Raw genomic sequence first — 21437 nt, 5'->3', positions numbered from 1 at the left:
ATTTTATCATCTAGCCTTGCACTTGATCATTGTATAAAACTATCATCTCACCAGTGTGCTAACCCCCCCTCCCCCGTCACTTAATTTTTTGGTCCCGAATGGAAATGGAACTGTCAACTCTCTCTCTCTCTCTCTCTCTCTCTCTCTCTCTCTCTCTCTCTCTCTCTCTCTCTCAGTAATGTGTGAAACTTTCCTTTGTGATATTACACAAGGTGGTCAGAAACAGTCTGAAAAGCGCGTTAAGGATAGGTTGGCTGAGAAAGAATTGTTAAGAAAAGAAATTGATACTTTGTGCCATTTAATTAGCATTGAAGTTAGCCAATCTGGCCACCTCATGTGCAGATTGAAGCAGCTCGCCAGATACAATTAGTGTCAGTTGTTCTTATAGAATAGATGAGAGTGCACGAGACTGCTCAGCCTTTGGCTCTGGTTTAATTCTTACTACCATCCCACATCCAAATTTGCATTGCTGTCTTGTTCAGGGTTTAGGAAACCAATCGAAGAACACCATGTTTTCTGACACTGTCTCTGGCAGCAACTTGAATTTGTGCATGCCATGGCCAGATTACCCAGTTTCAGTGCTAATTAACTTGGAAATGGTGCAACATATTGCATTTTTTCCTTAACATTTATTTCTCAGCACAGTCTGCTCTGGATCATCTGTCGAAGCTTTTCAGATTGTTTTTTATCACCCTGTATATCAGTGTCATCTACTGTAATGCAAGAAAGTTTGAAATTAAATATTTTGATAGGAGACAAGGCTCTGGATGAATTTGTGTGCATGTTTTTATTCAATATATAATTTGTGTGTTGTCATAAAACTCACTCTGAATGTGTTTGAACTGCTTTATATAGCCAAAACATAATTTTTTTTTCTCTCTCTCTCTTGTAGACCTGGTCATCACCAAGACCTTTCATTCACCGCCTGCGTCTTTACAAATCTGATGCAGAAATAAATTTGATGAAGACTTCATGTGAAATAGCATCCAAAGCAATTGCAACAACGATGTCCATCACAAAGAATTGCACAACAGAACATGAATTGCAAGCTCATGTTGATTTTGAGTGTCGAATGCATGGGGCACAGCAACTTGCTTATCCCCCAGTAGTAGCTGGTGGGGATCGTGCCAATATTATTCATTACATTAACAATGACCAGGTGTTGAGAGATGGAGACATGGTACTGATGGATGCAGGTACAAATTTATATACGTGTGTGTGTGTGTGTGTGTGTGTGTGTGTGTGTGTCTATATATATATATATATATATATATATATATATAAAAACAAAGATGATGTGACTTACCAAACGAAAGCGCTGGCACGTCGATAGACACCCAAACATACACACAAAATACTAGCTTTCGCAACCAACGGTTGCTTCGTCAGGAAAGAGGGAAGGAGAGGAAAAGACGAAAGGATTTGGGTTTTAAGGGAGAGGGTAAGGAGTCATTCCAATCCCGGGAGCGGAAAGACTTACCTTAGGGGGAAAAAAGGACAGGTATACACTTGCACACACACACACACACACACACACACACACACACACACACACACACACACACATATCCATCCGCACATACACAGACACAAGCAGACATTTGTAAAGGCAAAGAGTTTGGCCAGAGATGTCAGTTGAGGGGGAAGTAAAGAGGCAAAGATGTTGTTGAAAGACAGGTGAGGTATGAGCGGCGGCAACTTGAAATTAGCGGAGGTTGAGGCCTGCCGGATAACGAGAAGAGAGGATATACTGAAGGGCAAGTTCCCATCTCCGGAGTTCTGACAGGTTGGTGTTAGTGGGAAGTATCCAGATAACCCGGACGGTGTAACACTGTGCCAAGATGTGCTGGCCGTGCACCAAGGCATGTTTAGCCACAGGGTGATCCTCATTACCAACAAACACTGTCTGCCTGTGTCCATTCATGCGAATGGACAGTTTGTTGCTGGTCATTCACACATAGAAAGCTTCACAGTGTAGGCAGGTCAGTTGGTAAATCACGTGGGTGCTTTCACACGTGGCTTTGCCTTTGATCGTGTACACCTTCCGGGTTACAGGACTGGAGTAGGTGGTGGTGGGAGGGTGCATGGGACAGGTTTTACACCGGGGGCGATTACAAGGGTAGAAGCCAGAGGGTAAGGAAGGTGATTTGGGGATTTCATAGGGATGAACTAAGAGGTTACGAAGGTTAGGTGGACGGCGGAAAGACACTCTTGGTGGATTGGGGAGAACCTCCCACAGAAGAACCCCAAAAGTACCCCACTTGTGACAGGATACTTTCTGGGACTGGATCAGACTCTGAATGTGGCTCTCCAGCAGGGATACGACTTCTTCAAATCCTGCCCTGAAATGAGATCCATCCTTCATGAAATCCTCCCCACTCCACCAAGAGTGTCTTTCCGCCATCCACCTAACCTTTGCAACCTCTTGGTTCATCCCTATGAAATCCCCAAACCACCTTCCCTACCCTCTGGCTCCTACCCTTGTAACCGCCCCCGGTGTAAAACCTGTCCCATGCACCCTCCCACCACCACCTACTCCAGTCCTGTAACCCGGAAGGTGTACACGATCACAGGCAGAGCCACGTGTGAAAGCACCCACGTGATTTACCAACTGACCTGCCTACACTGTGAAGCTTTCTATGTGGGAATGACCAGCAACAGACTGTCCATTCGCATGAATGGACACAGGCAGACAGTGTTTGTTGATAATGAGGATCACCCTGTGGCTAAACATGCCTTGGTGCACGGCCAGCACATCTTGGCACAGTGTTACACCGTCCGGGTTATCTGGATACTTCCCACTAACACCAACTTATCAGAACTCCGGAGATGGGTACTTGCCCTTCAGTATATCCTCTCTTCCCATTACCCACCAGGCCTCAACCTCCGCTAGTTTCAAGTTGCTGCCGCTCATACCTCACCTGTCATTCAACAACATCTTTGCCTCTGTACTTCCGCCTCGACTGACATCTCTGCCCAAACTCTTTGCCTTTACAAATGTCTGCTTGTGTCTGTATATGTACGGATGGATGTGTGTGTGTGTGTGTGTGTGTGTGTGTGTGTGTGTGTGTGTGTGTGCGCGCGCGCGAGTGTATACCTGTCTTTTTTTCCCCCTAAGGTAAGTCTTTCTGCTCCCAGGATTGGAATGACTCCTTACCCTCTCCCTTAAAACTCACATCCTTTCGTCTTTCCCTCTCCTTCCCTCTTTCCTGATGAAGCAAATGTTGGTTGCGAAAGGTTGAATTTTGTGTGTGTGTTTGTGTTTATTTGTGTGTCTATCAACATATCAACGCTTTTGTTCGGTAAGTTACGTCATCTTTGTTTTTTGATATATTTTTCCCACGTGGAATGTTTCCCCTCTAATATATATCTGTGTGTGTGTGTGTCTAGCCAGAACTCAACACAACTGTATGGAGAGTTGTTATCTTTATTCCTTCCAGTGAAAAAAGTAATATATGATACCTCCTTTTTTATAATCGAGGAAGAAAACAAATGAGTGAGGGGGGAAACAGAGAGTTTATGTATGGTAGTAATCCTAATAGTAGTAGAAGTAGTAGTAGTAGGACCAGCAGCAGTCTTGGAGTGCTTCAGAGAACACAGCCGAGTTGCTGTTTCCAATTTTTGCACAATATTTTATGATGTACCCAGTCATCATCTTTGTCAAGTGATGTGACTTATGCTGTTATAAATACTCACTGACTGGAGTCCAACCAGACTGTATTATTGTTGGTCTTATGCTGCTAGTTACAGCTGATTGTGAGTTCTGCTCCCAGTGCCCACTATGTCGTTTGATGATGCGGTTTGGTTTTCAAAACCGGTAATGATATTCTCTGAAATGCACAATCTCTTAACATTTCCCAACTCTGGTGGATGCGATAGCCGGCAAGATCTTAATGAATTGAGTGCAGGGATCCAGACATCATTTAAATAGAAATTTCCATCACTGTTCATAAGATTTTCTGACACATTTATTTTGATAGTTTCCTTAATTATGCTGTCTCAGAAGCTTGGCATAATATTCAAGATAATGCTCAGTGACAGCTGATTTTTTTTTTTTGCAGGTCTGTTACTGATGTTTCTTGAATCTCTCTTTGATTGTTCTAATAGTCTTCTGCAAATAATACGTGCCACATTTGTGTGAAATGTTGTGCAAACCCAGCTTTCAGAGACCTAGGTCATCCTTAATATTACAAAGAAGACTTATCTTTACTGATGGGAGAAAAGTACACTAGATGACATTTTTCCATAGGAGTCTACCAGTCTTTCTGGATATTGAACCAGTGTAGGTAGATAAGTGACTCTTTGCAAAGAAATTTCGTGCCGAGGACTCTAGACAACGTAGCTCAACACTTTCAGGCAAGGAGAACATTGTTGAAGAATTACAACACATAAATAATGTTTTGAAGAAATGGGTACTCAAATAAGCAGATTGAGTGGGCATTGCTCCCAGAACAAAAATGCAGCCAAGAATTGTGTATTATCTTATGCTGGTCCAATATCCAGGAGGATTGGTAGCTTCCTATGTAGACATGGCATCCAGTGTATCAACAGAGATAAAAAGTCTTGAGTGTAATGTTAAAGGTGATCTAGGTCTCTGAAAACCAGGTTTGTACGATATTCCATGCAGATGTGACATGTATTACATGGGGCAGAGTATTAGAAAAATCAAGGAGATATGCAAGGAACATTGACAACACACCTGCCTAAAACAACCAAGCAAATAATCTGTTGCCAAGCTCCATTTCGAATGTAATCATGAAATGAAATATGAGGAAACCAGTATCATGGTGCAAGTCCAAGTTTCTTTGACAACATAATTAAGAAGTCTATTGAAATAAAGGTGGTGGAAAATCTAATAAACAGGTACAATTTAAACAAGGCTTGGGTCCAGCACTCAATTTATTAAAATCTTGCCAGCTATCATCCATCAGAGCTGGAAAATGCTAAGAGAGTGTGTGTTTCAGGGAATATCTGCATGGGCTCTGGAAACCAAACAGCATCAAAGGATATAGTTTGCATCAGGAGTCAAACTCATAATCAGCTCTAAATAATTACTCAAGTCCAACAATAATTCACAGTCTGGTTGCAGTCCAGGCAGTGAGTACACATAATAGCACAACACAGAGCACCTGAAGGAGAGGACTGGATCAGTAGTCAAAATATTGTGCAAAAAATAGAAAAACACCCCAACAAAACCTGAGATGACACAGGAGTAGCAGTAGTTCATTGCAAGATAAGTTTATATAGACTAAAATGCTATGGCATATGAGGAATGAAAAGAAAGAGGTAAAAGATGGAAGATCAGAAAAACAAATGTGGGAAGTAGTTTAGAAAATAGCTATTGTGTGGAATAGTGAGATCGTTTTTGGAACAGGGAAATGAAGAGTAACATAAAAAACGAATGAGGTTGGCAGGAGACACTGGAAGCACAAAGAGTACGTATTTGTAATGTTTGGGACTGAGGGGATTGACACACTACGATTGATGTGCCTGGGTAGGCAGAAACAATGGCATTTTATTCAGTCTGATAAACAAAATACAGTAACAGTTTACTGGAACAAGAGTCAGTACTGCTTGATTCAGTCAGACAGGTAATCACTGAAGCACTGGAATGTCCCAGCAAGTAAGAACTGATACTGTACAGGAATGTCCTAGTGGATAATCACTGACATTGGACTGTGGATGTTCATATGTGGATGAAGTCTGTGAAGGCAGTGTCCTGTGAGATGGTGAGCTCAGAGATGAGCCTGAGACAAAGTCCCACAAAGTGGTGAGCTGTGGTGTACTCCAATTCATGGACCACTAGGCACAACTGGCATACAGCATAGACTGTAGAGGGCACTGGCTGGAATAACTCTGAGTGGCAGGTCATTATGTGCGGTTGCCATAGAGTTTGTAGTATAGAGTGCATTTGGTGAAAGAACTGTGATTGAGGAAACACTAGGTTTGCTTGGAATAAAGCTCTGTGTGTGGACTGACTGCACAGTGAACAGGAGGAGACATAAATAATCATCCAATGGAAGGATACCAATGGAGGCACCTGACCCGTGGAAGTGGGGCAGTGCCATGATGACAGTGCTGTTTGCGACAATAGGAGGCAAGGCTGGTGCCACACCATACCATGTTGGCTGCTGGATGTTTGATTATAAACGACATGGGGAGGTATTTGTGTGTAGTGGATTTTTTCATTTGAGATCCAGAGGAAGTGAGGTTAGTGGGCCAGCTCTCTCTCTCTCTCTCTCTCTCTCTCTCTCTCTCTCTCTCTCTCTTTCTTTCCTCTGACTGCTGTTCTCCTTTTTGCCTATAAATCTTGGCTTCTTTTATGCAGACTGAGCTTGTGCAAGGCCTCATATATTGGTGGTTCTTCCACCCTCTTAGCTTATATCCCATTACCATTTACAGATTATGAAGTACATTTCTCATTAGTGGGTTTATATTTCTATTTTTCAAATTTTTTTCTTACTACTGAGGGCCATGCATGGAAAATTGTGCAATTTAATGTATGATCTACTAGATACACAGTTTCACCTTATTCGCCTTGTGTGTGTGCTATATGTAGTTATCCAAAACTTAACTCAGTAGCCAACTCATTCTCTGAATCTTCATCCATACTCTGTGTACTCTGCTTAAATACCTCTTTGCATGTTGCAGTTATTCTAATATTTTCTTTGCAATCTATGCAAGAGCAATATGTAGGGGGCTGTAGTATATCCCTTACTTAATACTGGTTCTTGGAACTTGGTAAGTTGGCTTTGTTATTAATCACGAGTGTGATACTGAGTCAAATGCTCTAAAGAAGGCAATAAATACTGCATCTATCTGATATCTATAGTCTATGACTTTCAGAATATCACGTGAGTAAAGCACAAGTTAGGCTTCACACAGCTGATGTATTTGACATCCACTTGTGATGGCATGGAGGAGGTCATTTTGTTCAAAATATCTGCATGTTTGAGCTCAGAAAATGTTCAAAGATTCTATAACAAATGGTTTTCAATATAATGGATGGTAATTTTGTGGGCCATTTCTGCTACCATTCTGGTAGATGGAGATGGATGTGACCTGTGCGTTCTTCAAACCACAGGGTACAGTCTTTTATTCCCCCCACCCTCCCCTCCTGAAGCATGTACAGTATGTTATGGTTAAAAGAGGGGCTAACTAAGTCACAAATTTTGTATAGAATGTGTCAATGATTCTATCAGGTACGGGGACCCTGTTCGGTTTAACAGTTTTCAATTTCCTTAGTTTGAGAGTGTCTGATAGGACCTGCAACATTCTATTCATTTCTTTCTCAGAGTCTCCATCTATCACAATGTCACCAGCTAATCTAGTACAATGTATCCTTTCACCATTGCCTTTTATTCCCTTTGCCTTCTTCTACATCATATGAGTAGCTTCCTCAATGAACACATTAAATAAATATGGAGATAGGCAACGTCCTTGTCTAACTCCTTTTCTAATCCTGGTCTCTTCCTCAATATTATTGATGTTTATTTTTATGCTTTGGTTCTATACAGTTGAGTGATCATTCTTCTATCCTTCCAGTGAAGTCCTATTTTTTCACACCTTTGAAGAGTAGCTCCCAGTTCACACTGTCAAAAGCTTTTTCTAATTCAGAGAAGGTAACCCAAGTTCTTCTATTTATATCCATCATTCTCCCCAATAGCATGCGTCATGCCAAAATTGCTTCTCTTGCCCCTCTGCATTCTCTAAATCCAAATTGGTCTTCTCCAGTGTACTTATCTACTTTTCCTTTTATCCTGCTTTTTAACTACATTAGTATTTGATATCCTGATGTCATTTCAGTTTTTCAGTGTGTGTGATATTTGAACAGAAATTTTATCCTTTGGTTGAAATAATATAATTTACCTTCACTCATATTGTAGCTGTGTAATTGAGCTACTAATAAATGAGCTAAATTTATTAGCTTTGCAACATAGTTTGATGAGGAGATTTTGCAGGATTATAAGAAGGGGGGGGGGGGGGGGCACCAGTTACCTTTTTAAAAGCTCTTTTTTTACATGCAGGTTAAATTTGTTCAATTGGTGAATACTGAGAGAATGGATTCCAGCTTCTGGCACTAAACTTACTCAACTAATGCTGTGATGTCACTAGCAAGACATGGTAGCACACCAGACATTGTCGATAGCTGCAGTCTGCAAGCAGAAGTGGTTATGTGAGCAGCTAATACTGTGGTTTAGATTGTCACTATTACTTTTCTAGTCTAAACTGAATTGGCCATGAAATAAGAAAGAACAGTCATAATTATGTGGTCACTCATTATAACAAAATGGCCTCCTAAGGGATGGGATGTTATGTTTTACTGTTTTCCAAAAATCTGGAATCTATTCTGAATTCACCCACTTTGGTAACAGTTAAATAAAATTTGAACCTCAGGAAACAATTAAGAACAATTCTTTCTTCTCACCTTTCACTCCATCTCTGAAGGCAATGATGGGCTGTGGCAGGGCAAAGCTCTTTTCAGCCAGTTGTGGCACTGTTTATTTTTGATCGTAGGTTCTTATTTGGTGTGGACATAGTACATAATGCTGGTGAATTGGAGGAAGATGTCCTTATACTTACTACTTAATTGTGGTATTCTCTTTGTGCCTAGAAAAAACCTCCCTATGTGATGGTGTTATAACAGAGACCGAAAACTCAACCAGTTGGAAGCCCTGGAAATCAACAAACATCTGGCCTCCCAGGCCTGACTTAATATTAAATGACCAAACACAGCTCAATACTTCCCCCCTTCTAAATTTTATTTAATCTAAATCCTCTCTCCATTTTCCAATGCTTCCTTACACTGCCTGTTCCTTTCTGTTCCTCGATTTTCCTGTACTTATTTATTTTAATTTTATTGTGATTACCAATGTACTCCATATATTCTGTTGTGACATTTATCAATTCCATCTTTTAGTCTACTTCCATATTACATTCTATATGTAGTATCTCTCTAGGCTTTTCTTTAATTGCCATTTCAAGTACTAATTTTATTTTATTGGAATTGTTAAATTAATTTAAACTGTCATGTAGGAACAGTTTTTTGAGTGTAGTGTTAATGTTTTTCCTGGTGTGCCACTTCATTTGTATTTATTGTTCAACTTTTTACCTTTTAATTGCATTACCACTGCACTGTCAAAGATGACATATACTGTGTGTTTGCACTTCAGTCTAGATGAGTAACATCTTTACCAGTGTTGTTCACAAATATTGTAACTTGTTTGATGATGATGATAGTCAGTTAAAGTGTGACGATGACCTCATAAGCTGAAAACCGATTAACTAAATTAGTTAATCTGTAGAACATGCACAGTATTGTGCTTCTCATTTATTATCACATTCTAAGACAAAAAAGAAAAAAGAAAAAAAAAAAACACTGCAAAGAAATTATCTGAATGGGACAGTAATTGGTAAATATGATGTAGATGTATTGACAAACAAGTGAGTATGATTTCAGAAAAATTGGGTGATCTATTCAAGAGAAAGAGCTTCAAAAACTGAGCAAGTGCGTATGATTTCAGAAAAATTGGGTGATCTATTCAAGAGAAAGAGCTTCAAAAACTGAGCAAGTCAATAATGTGTTGGTCCCCCTCTGGCTTTTATGCAAGTAATTATTCTGCTTGGCATTGTTTGATAGAGTTGTTGGATCTCCTCCTGAGGGATATCATGCCAAATTCTGTCCAACTGGTGCATTAGATCATTAAAATTTCAGCGCGTTGGAAGGCTTTGCCCATAATGCTTCAAATGTTCTCAGTTGGGGAGATATCCAACATTCTTGTTGGCCAAGGTAGGGGTTGATAAGCATGAAGACAAGCAGTAGAAACTCTCGCTGCATGCAGGCAGGCATTATCTTGCTGAAATGTAAGGCCTGGATGGCTTACCATGAAAGACAACAAAATGGGGTGTAGAGTATCATTGATGTACCGTTCTGCTGTATCGGTGCCACAGATGACAACGTGAAGGGTCTACTGTGAAAAGAAATGGCAATCCAGACCAACAGTTGTGATTGTCGGGCTGTATGGTGGGCAACAGTAAGGTCGGTATCCCACCACTGTCTGGAACATCTCCAGACACGTCTTCAGCCTGGAATTTCATTGAACGGAGTAGAATTGTTTTCAGTGATGAGTCCTACTTTGAACTAAGCCCCAATGACCAGTGAAGACATGGCTGGAGACACTGCAGACAGTGGTGGGATACCAACCTGTCACCTGCCATATAGTCACTCCACAAAGCAGTGGAAAACCAATCTGACCATCATCCGCCATACGGCCTAACAACCAGGAGTGATGGTCAGGGATGCTATTTCTTCTGATAGCTTGATCCCTTAGGCTGTCATCCACAGCACCCTTACAGCACCACCCTGCGTCAATATTATTCTGTGCTCCGTTCCCTCCATGGCAAGCCATCCTAGGCCTATGTATCAGCAAAACAATGCCAGCTTGCACTCAGTGGGGTTTCTATAGCTTGTCTTCATGCTTGCAAACCTTATCTTGGCCAGCAAGGTCACCGGATTGCACCAAAATTGTGAATCTATGGAGCATTGTGTGCAGGGCCCTCCAGCCAGCTTCGGATTTTGATGATCTAACATGCCACTTAGACAGAATTTGGCACGATATCCCTAAGGAGGACATCCAACAACGCTACCAATCAGTGCCAAGCCAAAGAACTGCTTGCATAAGTGCTAGAGGCGGACCAACATTTTATTGACTTGCTCAGTTTGTGAAGCTCTTCTTCTTGAATAAATCATCCAATTTCCTGAAATTTTAATCATTTGCTTGTCTTTATATGTACGTCACATCTGCCGATTTCTGCCCATTTGGAGAATTCCTTCATGGTTCATCTTTTTTTGTCTTAAAGTGTATGTTGTTTTACCAAGAAGGGAGAAGAATCAGTTAAGATAAAAGAAATGGATATTTTCTTGATTTTTAACTTCATTTGATAAGCCTTTTTTTTAGCTAGGTCACAATGTTATCTTTCATTCGGTTCATTATTGTTTGCTGTTGGGGTTGTAACTATGCCGCCTTGACTTGTCACCAGTGATGAGGTTGGAAAAAATTCTGAGGCAGCTTGGAATTGTTCTTTCAATGCACAACATGCTTCCACTCATTGCTCTTTTTGCTGGTCAGTGGAAACCTTAGTCGCAAATGTGGCAACGACCCTTTTCTTTCTCAAATTTTCTACTGAAATTCACTGAACTAAGCTCTCAGAAATCCAGTTGACTCTGTTGTGTTCAGACGTTCTCCAAGCTCAAGTTTGTGGTTTTTCTTGACAATTTCATCTGTTCAGGCAGTTAATAGATGTCCAGAATGAGGTTTGTCAACTTAATTTATTATCTTTGTTATCAAGAAAACCACCTGTACGCATGAGTTTTCCCTTAGTATCATCTTTGTACGCCATTTTCAATATCATGGTAGTTTCTGTGGCATTTTTTGTAAGCAGGATACATGTCACACCTCTACTGAAAAAATATGTTTTATTCAAACTCTGCTCAACGTAACAGTACTCCGCAAACTTTTCAGTGGCATTGTTCACTAAGCTGTGTTACACTTTTTCTTTTTTTACTTGAAATTCTCATGTAAGCTTGCTGTTGTGCACAACTTAAGACATTTTCATGTAACAAAAAAGGATTTGCTTTATAATTTTGTCTTTTCAGTTGTTTTTCCCATTGTTTGTTTGTATTTTATTCGTGTTGCCTGTTTGTAGTGTCTTTTATACACAGTGTCAACAGCAGTTGATATTTTTGTGTTTCAGGTTGTGAGTACCACGGATACTGTAGTGACATAACTCGCACATGGCCTGTTTCGGGAAAGTTTTCAGATGAGCAACAGGTTTTATATGAGGCCTTGTTGGAAGTGCAGATGTCCTTAATACAGCACTGTTCAACATTTCCTCCACTGGATGCTCTCTTTCACCACATGTGCACACTCATTCGGGAGAAATTAATTGCTGCAGGGGTTATTTCTCGGAGTTTTAGAAATAAAGATGGAGCTTCTGTGAGTAATACTGGAGCCGCTCTCTCATTTTTCATTTATTTTATGCCATAGTACTCAGTATTAATTATTTACTCACCATTCGACCTCACTTGATAACACTGCATGCAGAAGTTAAAGATTTCATTAAATATGGAATCCAAGAAGTCACTTTCAAAGCTTCCTACATCACTCATGGGTTAGGCCGTAGGCTTGTTCTGACTGGCCAACATCTGTCTACAAGGCTACTATTCAGTTTTTTCTGAAGTGTTCTAAGTCTTTATTTTTTAAGATTTATGTTGATCTGTCATGTAGCATAAAGGATGTTCTTCTGTTGTTTCCGAATAGAGGTCTTATAAAATAGTAATTTAACTGACTTACAGAAATCTTACCAGTTGCAGTTGGCTTTAAACCACTTTTTCATTCTCACTTTCATGGTAGAAACCTGAGATGGTGCACAAGAACATGTTAATGATCATTTGTGTATTGCTGGCTAATGACATTTTTAGGGTAAAGAGACTGATTATATGCAGTTCACATAGAAATTTTCTACAGCAGTTTTCTTTCTAGAAAACTTCATTTTATTTCCTGCTGTTAGCCAAGCCAGATACTTGTGGGTGAAAGACATAGTTTTGCTTGCTCCATGAAGCTCCGTCCAATAGCTGTGGTCATGCAGGTGGTGAAAGTATGTCATGCAACCCAGGGTTGAGATATTTGAGAGTATACTTACTGCAGTTCATTTAGCTGTGGAGCTCTACTGTGCACAACTGTTCACAGAAATATTAATTATGAGACAAGCTCTATTGCCCAAATGGTCATTATTTAGCCATTAAAATATATTATAAATATTTACCTCTTGGTATGCTGTTTTGTTCACATATATCTGAAAAGCAAACATTAAAAAATTAAAGAAATGGGTTAATGTGGATACGTACTATCCATTTATAGATTTTTCCCGTAAAAATGATTAACTATTTCTGTTCAAGAATTCCTCTGAGGAATAGAAGGTACAGATTGATTTGTAGATTATTTTAACTCAGTTCTACAGGGATGGTATTGTGTAGTATCCAATATCATTTCCATTTAATCGTAAAAATTGGCTTGAAAATGTATATATCCATTTTTGATACTAAAATGTACACATGTTGGCATTTAATGTGAACGCATCTGCAGATGACTGTTATGCAAATTTATCACAAATGATTAATCAATCCCATTTCTGGAAGGTGGTTTTAATATGAAAAATGTAATACTGAATAATCATTCAAAGTCAAAGATTGTACTTATCGTATAAAATGTAATAAATTATTGATATATTTCAAGTTTCTTAGAAATTGTGTAGTGGATGAAAAGGGAAAAAGAATTACAAAGTATTGTGTGTGTGTGTGTGTGTGTGTGTGTGTGTGTGTGTGTGTGCACGTACGCACATGCTGTAGCTCGAAGGAGGATTCATCCAAAAGCTAGCAAAGTTTCCGGTCTTGTTTGTGTGCTTTTCGACAACTCGATACTTCTGCTGTTTGATGAGTTATTACCTTCACTCCTAAATTATTTACATTCTACAAGAACATTCCATTACAGATTATTCAGACACACATCAAAACACAATATTGATAAAAAATACTAGTTAGTTCATTGATTGAATCTGAGGTTCACATAGATTTCGGTGGTTGTACATAATTATGAATTCTTCCATGATGCACATTCTTGTATCAATACATCAATCCAATTTTCTTCATAATAACGTTTTTATAAACAACCTTTAATGTCATGAATATTTTTTACTCTTTACCGGCACACTGGGACATTATTCATGGAGATTATTCACTCTGCTCTATAGTTTGTTTTACAGGTTGCTCTTTCTTCCCCAGTATCCGTACTGTAAGGTCTACCATGACTCTAATATTTCTGATCATTTTTCTCCCAAAAATTACAGACCTGCATGCAGATAGTCTTAAGTGGAGATATCTTGCTGTCTGAACACGTTGTTTCACACTTACTTTTAAATCCTGGTGTATCTGATCTTTTCTGATCAATTAGATTTCTGTATCTGCCAGGTTCTTGGTTTGCTATTTGAATATTTAAGTTGAAATGGGCATGCAAAGTCATGATGATGTCCATCATTCAACTTTGGATAAATTACTGAGTGAGCTTAAGTTTCCTGCAAAAGAATGCTAACTTCCATATAGGAAGATATTGTAAATGGTTGGTAAAATCATAATTCCTGTAACCAATCCCTGGTCCTTTTGAAAAGTGTGTAACAGAACTTCACCTATGCAAAGGCTTCTCTGCCGTCATGTGAAGAGCAAAACTGGTGAACTGTATTTGGTGGCTGTATATAATTATGAATTCTTCCATGATGCACACGTATAACAAAGCTGAACCATTAGCTTTGCAATGTCTAAGTCTGATAGGACATATGTATAACCTAAGAATGGGACAAGTGCACCATCCAAGATTGTGCAAAATGAGCTCCCAAACTACATTAGAAAAAAGAAAGGAAAAAACAAGATGATGAAATTTTTTTTCAGAGCAGGTCTCAGAATTCCGTAAACACACACACACACACACACACACACACACACACACACACACACGTCTACATTGTGCTAGCTGATAACGTGGTAATGCAGCTTTGCAGCTCAACTGTGATGATTGGTTGTATTGGGAAGAGTGAGCAAGGGGTGAGAGGGAGGAGGAGGTGGCGGTGGAGAGTGGGTTGGGATGGATGAGTGGCTGATAGCATGGAGGGAGAGGCAGCAGATGCGTGAAATAAAGAGTGTGGGAGGAAGATGAGGCACAGGAATGTGAATGTGCCATGGCCACAGGTTGTAGTGAGCTTGTGCAGCACACACTGGAATGGGGAGTGTGTTGGGAAGGGGAGATGACAGAGAAAGGGGAGACTGTGGGGAATAGGTTGTGGCTGCATGATGAGAGAAGTTAGGGCCCTGGGGCAGCGGACTACCGGAAATTCAAGTTGGCAGGATTATAGGATTCAAGGATGTGTTGCAAGGGAAACTCCCTACCGCATAAGAGCAGCTGGTGTTAGGGGGAAGGATACAGATGGCACCAGTTAAGAAACAGACATGAAATCGAGCATGTTGTGCTCAGCAGTATGTTCTGCCACTGAGTGGTCAACTGTGCTCTTGGCCACAGTTGGGTAGTGGTCACTCATTAAATCAAAGAGAGGTACAGATACCTGCCACACTTACCATAAAACATGTGAACCTAACACACCATAATATTATGTTGAAACTTCTATCATTTGTGATACATCGGAGTATAAGGAACTGAAGAGTGTCACTTCACACAATAAATCACTCCTACTGTCTTTTGAAATTTGATGATGAGCAATTACAATAGAAATAAGGTAATAGGCAAACAGGACAATATGCCAAAGGTAGCTGTCTCTTAAAGTCATAATGCCATGTACCCACCATTCACCTAAAGGGATCAGCAACCTCCAGACATTGAAGCATCTCAGGTTCGCATACGTACAAGTCATTTCCCAGGTTCGCATACGTACAAGGCGTTGCCTTCCTGGATTGCATTGATCACAACAAGGATGACACACGGCAGGACAAGTGCCACCAGAGGTCCTCTGTGCCAGAGACCTATTTCCTCCACCATGTCGCATGTTCGGAACTGGATCGATGAATTTCTCCTTGCCCCGGCTATATAGGGCAGCACAAACCAACTGTTTGGCAGTTCACTCCACTTGAGCTGTAGGTCAGTTAGAGTGTCATCTCTTAGCAGTCCATCAGACAGAGCCCAGTTGGAAGCCACCTTGGCAGGACCTATGACTTTCCAGCGATATCCTGAGATGTATCTGTCAGCCAACTATGCCAAAACTTAACCTCCATCACTAGGGGCTATCAGTGGCATAGTTTATTCACTGTGTGTTCCAGGCGTATGCTTGTTAGTGTCAGAGAAGCTGTGTCATTGAGAAGAATTTTCTTTTGTTACTAAATCTCTCTACTGTGCCTGTAATAGCCATTGTTCTTGTTTACATGTGTCTTATTATTTATTATGAAGCATCTCCCCATGGGAGATGTAGCACATTCATTATCATTCACTTCTATTTCTGTTACCCCAACTTTCTCACTGTCTTCTCAGTTGCTGCTGGAGTACTGGTTATTCTTCAGGTTTTGCTGTCCCTGTTAATACAATTCATTAAACCAAATATCACAGTACATCAATTTGAGTGTGTCATATAAAATGGACAAACAACAATTTACTTTAAAAGAAATTTTGTTTGTAATGAGAAACAAACTGATATTTCATTATATCCATTCTGAATGCCGAACTGCAACTGTGATTGAAATTGGTGGCTTATAATATGCAATCAGTCATTTTTGATACAATTTATTATACCATTCACTAGCTTTTAAGCCGCTGTAGGCTCATCATCAGATGAAGGTGTTCAGGGACATTATGTTCTGGACCATGTGCAGATAGAAACTAAAGTCATGGAGTGTAGTCACTATGATCCTAGTGTCTAGCTGCACGTGGTCCAAAAAAATTGTGGTGGTAGCACAATAGTGCCAGAGTTGTTAACAAATACATATAATATAATTATACATATAATATAATACATATAATATAATTATGACTGAGTTGGCAAGATACTCTAACAGTTATAACATGTACAAAATCTCAGGGACATAGTACAAACAATCAAGAGTCCTATTGACAGAAAATTTGATGAGACTGACAAAATTTAGTAATTAGACCAGGTATGCATTCAGTTAGTGTAATTTGCAAGATTAGTTTTGTTAAATAATTATGAGCACTATATTTTTAAATTTCTATATTTTGTAGATTTTTAAGAAAATTTATGTGATGTGGGATGTATTGATGGATAGGGGTAGGTGCACAGATGAAAACAGACAGAAGGTAGTGGCCTAGACTGTTATATGGAATTATTATTGCTCTTTGTAGACATAAGGTAATGAGTTGTATTGTAATAAAATAAATTAATAAAAAGTGTTATGGACTGACAGCACTAACTAGTCACGTGCACAGTTGTCTGACTCACCATATCTGTTCCTGACCAGCACTTGTTAAGGTCCTGGGAATGTTACAGTATGTTGCCAAAACATTATAACCACTGCTTAATAGCTTATTGGTGAACTTCTGGAATGTGATACATCTGTATGGCATGGATTCGACAAGTTCTTGGAAAGTTTCCAGATGCATGTGGCACCAAATGTCTGTGCACAGGTCATGCAGTCTTGTAAATTATGGGTTGATGGTTTGTGGACACGGACCTGGCACCCGATAGTGTCCCAGATGTGTTCTGTTGAGCTCACATCAGGTGTATTTAATGGTCTAAACATCAGTATGAGTTCACTTTTGTAGCACATTTCTGAGATTCTGACACAGACAGTTATCCTGCTGGAAGATGTCATCACCTTCGTGGAAGACATCAGGCATGAAGCCATGCAATGGTTTGCCATAATATTCATGTAGTGCACTGTTGCAAGGTGCCTTTGATTACCACCGCAGGTCCCGTGGAAGCCCAGGTGAATACACCCCATAGCATAAAACTGCCCTCATCGGCCGTTGTCCATGGTGTGGTGCATCTTTTGAGCAGCAGCTAGCCTGGATAACACCATATCTGCACATGACCACTTACCTGATGTAACAAGAAATATGATTCATATGACCAGGTGACATGTTTCCATTGATCCATAGTCCAGTCTCCATGATCTTGTGCCCACTGCACTCATAACTGTTGATGTCGTTGGGTCAACATAGGAACGTGTAGGCGTCATCTGCTGTGGAGCTCCATGTTCAACAATATGTGCTTAACAGTGTACTCCAAACCACTTGTGCCTGCACAGTGTCGTCGTAACTGCCGTCTGCTTCACGTCTGCTGTGCAGCGAGCTACCTTAATTTAAGTATTAACTGTATTTTTCTTACTTGTCACTTCTTCTTCCGTGTGTATTTGCTTTTAGGAAGCTTTAATTGTCGGGTGCTATTAATAGTGTTTCATAGATTTCGTGTTTGTTTTGAATACAGTCAGAGAGAGTCCCTTTAGTCAGCCATAGTGCCAATAGAGTCAGTGTCGTCGTAACTGCCGTCTGCTTCACGTCTGCTGTGCAGCGAGCTACCTTAATTTAAGTATTAACTGTATTTTTCTTACTTGTCACTTCTTCTTCCGTGTGTATTTGCTTTTAGGAAGCTTTAATTGTCGGGTGCTATTAATAGTGTTCCATAGATTTCGTGTTTGTTTTGAATCCAGTCAGAGAAAGTCCCTTTAGTCAGCCATAGTGCCAGTAGTGCTAGTGTTTGTTTTCAATACAGTCCAGAGACAGGTAGTGCTATTTTCATTGTTTTCTACAAGAAGTGCCTAGCAACCACAGTTTAGTTAATAAACAGCCGCCTTTAGTGAATTAGCAGTCTAGTTAAAGGTTGATTAACTCTCTTCAGTAAATTGATTCCTTAGGATGGATAGGATGTGTGACTGCTGTGTACGGACGCAGGAGGAGCTGGCCACTGTTCGCGAACAGCTGAGCGTGTTGATGGCTGCGGTCAGCCGTCTTCAGGCTGCTGCCTCGGAGTGTAGCGGCAGTGGGGACTCTGGTGCATCGCAAGGTACACCCCAGGTGTTACATGCTTCACACACTGTCCCTGCTGTCGAGACATCTTCGCGTGTGCTGGGCGCGGTTGGGCCACCCTCTCCCCAAGGGGAGTGGCGGGTTCAGCGGCGTTCGCGGCGCACGAGGCGGAGGGTCAATGTGGAGGCTGGCCGTGTGGCATCGCCTGCTCTGCCTGTGAGTGGACATGTGGCTGCTCGTTCAGCAAGGTCCGAGCAGGCACATGGGGGGAGGGGTTTATTAGTTATTGGGAGCTCCAATGTTAGGCGGGTGATGGAGCCCCTTAGGGAAATAGCGGGAAGGTCGGGGAAGAAGGCCAGTGTTCACTCTGTCTGCTTGCCAGGGGGTCTCATCCGAGATGTGGAGGAGGCTCTGCCGGTGGCGATAGAGAGCACTGGGTGCACCCGACTGCAAATTGTTGCTCATGTCGGCACCAATGACTCCTGCCGTCTGGGTTCAGAGGTCATCCTCAGTCCGTACAGGCGGTTGGCGGAATTGGTGAAGGCAGAAAGCCTCGCTCGCGGGGTTAAATCAAAGCTAACTATTTGTAGTATCGTTCCCAGAACCGATCGCGGTCCTCTGGTTTGGAGCCGAGTGGAAGGCTTAAACCAGAGGCTCAGACGATTCTGCGGAGATCTGGGGTGCAAATTTCTCGACCTCTGCTATCGGGTGGAGAAATGTAGGGTCCCCCTGAATAGGTCAGGCGTGCACTACACGCCGGAAGCGGCTACAAGGGTAGCGAAGTACGTGTGGAGTGCACATGGGGGTTTTTTAGGTTAGAGAATCCCCTCCCTAGGCCCGACAAGACGCCTCCTGATACGCAGCAAGGTAGGAGTAGGCAAAATGCAACAGGGAATAACAATATTAATGTGCTAATGCTAAACTGCAGGAGCATGTACAGAAAGGTCCCAGAACTGCTCTCATTAATAAACGGTCACAACACCCATATAGTACTAGGGACAGAAAGTTGGCTGAAACCAGATGTAAATAGTAATGAAATCCTAAACTCAGATTGGATGTATACTGCAGAGACAGGCTGGACAGTGAAGGGGGAAGCGTGTTTATAGCGATAAGAAGTGCAATAGTATCGAAGGAAATTGACGGAGATCCGAAATGTGAAATGATTTGGGTGAAGGTCACGGTTAAAGCAGGCTCAGACATGGTAATTGGATGTCTCTATAGGCCCCCTGGCTCAGCAGCTGTTGTGGCTGAGCACCTGAAGGATAATTTGGAAAATATTTCGAGTAGATTTCCCCACCATGTTATAGTTCTGGGTGGAGATTTTAATTTGCCGGATATTGACTGGGAGACTCAGACGTTCATAACGGGTGGCAGGGACAAAGAATCCAGTGAAATTTTTTTAAGGGCTTTATCTGAAAACTACCTTGAGCAGTTAAACAGAGAACTGACTCGTGGCGATAACATATTAGACCTTCTGGTGACAAACAGACCCGAACTATTTGAAAAAGTTAACGCAGAACAGGGAATCAGCGATCATAAAGCGATTACGGCATCGATGATTTCAGCCATAAATAGGAATATTAAAAAGGGTAGGAAGATTTTTCTGTTTAGAAAAAGTGACAAAAAGCAGATTTCAGAGTACCTCTTGGCTCAACACAAAAGTTTTGTCTCAAGTACAGATAGTGTTGAGGATCAGTGGACAAAGTTCAAAACCATCGTACATAATGCGTTAGATGAGTATGTGCCAAGCAAGGTCGTAAGAGATGGAAAAGAGCCACCGTGATACAACAACTGAGTTAGAAAACTGCTGCGGAAGCAAAGGGAACTTCACAGCAAACATAAACATAGCCAAAGCCTTGCAGACAAACAAATTTACGCGAAGCGAAATGTAGTGTGAGGAGGGCTATGCGAGAGGCGTTCAATGAATTTGAAAGTAAAGTTCTATGTACTGACTGGGCAGAAAATCCTAAGAAATTTTGGTCTTATGTCAAAGTGGTAGGTGGATCAAAACAAAATGTCCAGACACTCTGTGACCAAAATGGTACTGAAACATAGGATGACAGACTAAAGGCCGAAATACTAAATGTCTTTTTCCAAAGTTGTTTCACAGAGGAAGATTGCACTGTAGTTCCTTCTCTAGATTGTCGCACAGCGACAAAATGGTAGATATCGAAATAGATGACAGAGGGATAGAGAAACAATTAAAATCGCTCAAAAGAGGAAAGGCCTCTGGACCTGATGGGATACCAGTTCAATTTTACACAGAGTACGCGAAGGAACTTGCCCCCCTTCTTGCAGTGGTGTACCATAGGTCTCTAGAAGAGCGTAGCGTTCCAAAGGATTTTAAAAGGGCACAGGTCATCCCCGTTTTCAAGAAGGGACGTCGAGCAGATGTGCAGAACTATAGACCTATATCTCTAACGTCGATCAGTTGTAGAATTTTGGAACACGTATTGTGTTCGAGTATAATGACTTTTCTGGAGACTAGAAATCTACTCTGTAGGAATCAGCATGGGTTTCGAAAAAGACGGTCATGTGAAACCCAGCTCGCGCTATTCGTCCACGGGACTCAGAGGGCCATAGATATGGGTTCACAGGTAGATGCCGTGTTTCTTGACTTCCGCAAGGTGTTGGATACAGTTCCCCACAGTCGTTTAATGAACAAAGTAAGAGCATATGGACTATCAGACCAATTGTGTGATTGGATTGAGGAGTTCCTAGATAACAGGACGCAGCATGTCATTCTCAATGGAGAGAAGTCTTCCGAAGAAAGAGTGATTTCAGGTGTGCCGCAGGGGAGTGTCATAGGACCGTTGCTATTCACAATATACATAAATGACCTTGTGGATGACATCGGAAGTTCACTGAGGCTTTTTGCGGATGATGCTGTGGTGTATCGAGAGG

General features: G+C 41.1%; 1 protein-coding gene across 1 annotated transcript in view; it reads left to right on the top strand.

Moving 5' to 3' along the window:
* The window catches only part of LOC126471405 (xaa-Pro aminopeptidase 3-like), a 201516-nt gene that overhangs the window by 162210 nt on the left and 17869 nt on the right, over positions 1 to 21437 (top strand). The window contains exons 4-5 of the mRNA XM_050099533.1: positions 893 to 1196; positions 11755 to 11996. Coding sequence (XP_049955490.1) covers positions 893 to 1196; positions 11755 to 11996 — 546 coding nt within the window. The remainder of the gene's footprint in view (positions 1 to 892; positions 1197 to 11754; positions 11997 to 21437) is intronic.

The sequence above is a fragment of the Schistocerca serialis genome, chromosome 3 (assembly GCF_023864345.2).
Source record: "Schistocerca serialis cubense isolate TAMUIC-IGC-003099 chromosome 3, iqSchSeri2.2, whole genome shotgun sequence".
Taxonomy (NCBI): domain Eukaryota; kingdom Metazoa; phylum Arthropoda; class Insecta; order Orthoptera; family Acrididae; genus Schistocerca; species Schistocerca serialis.
The sequence above is the reverse complement of the archived record's forward strand: the minus strand, read 5'-3'. Positions and strand labels throughout refer to the sequence as shown.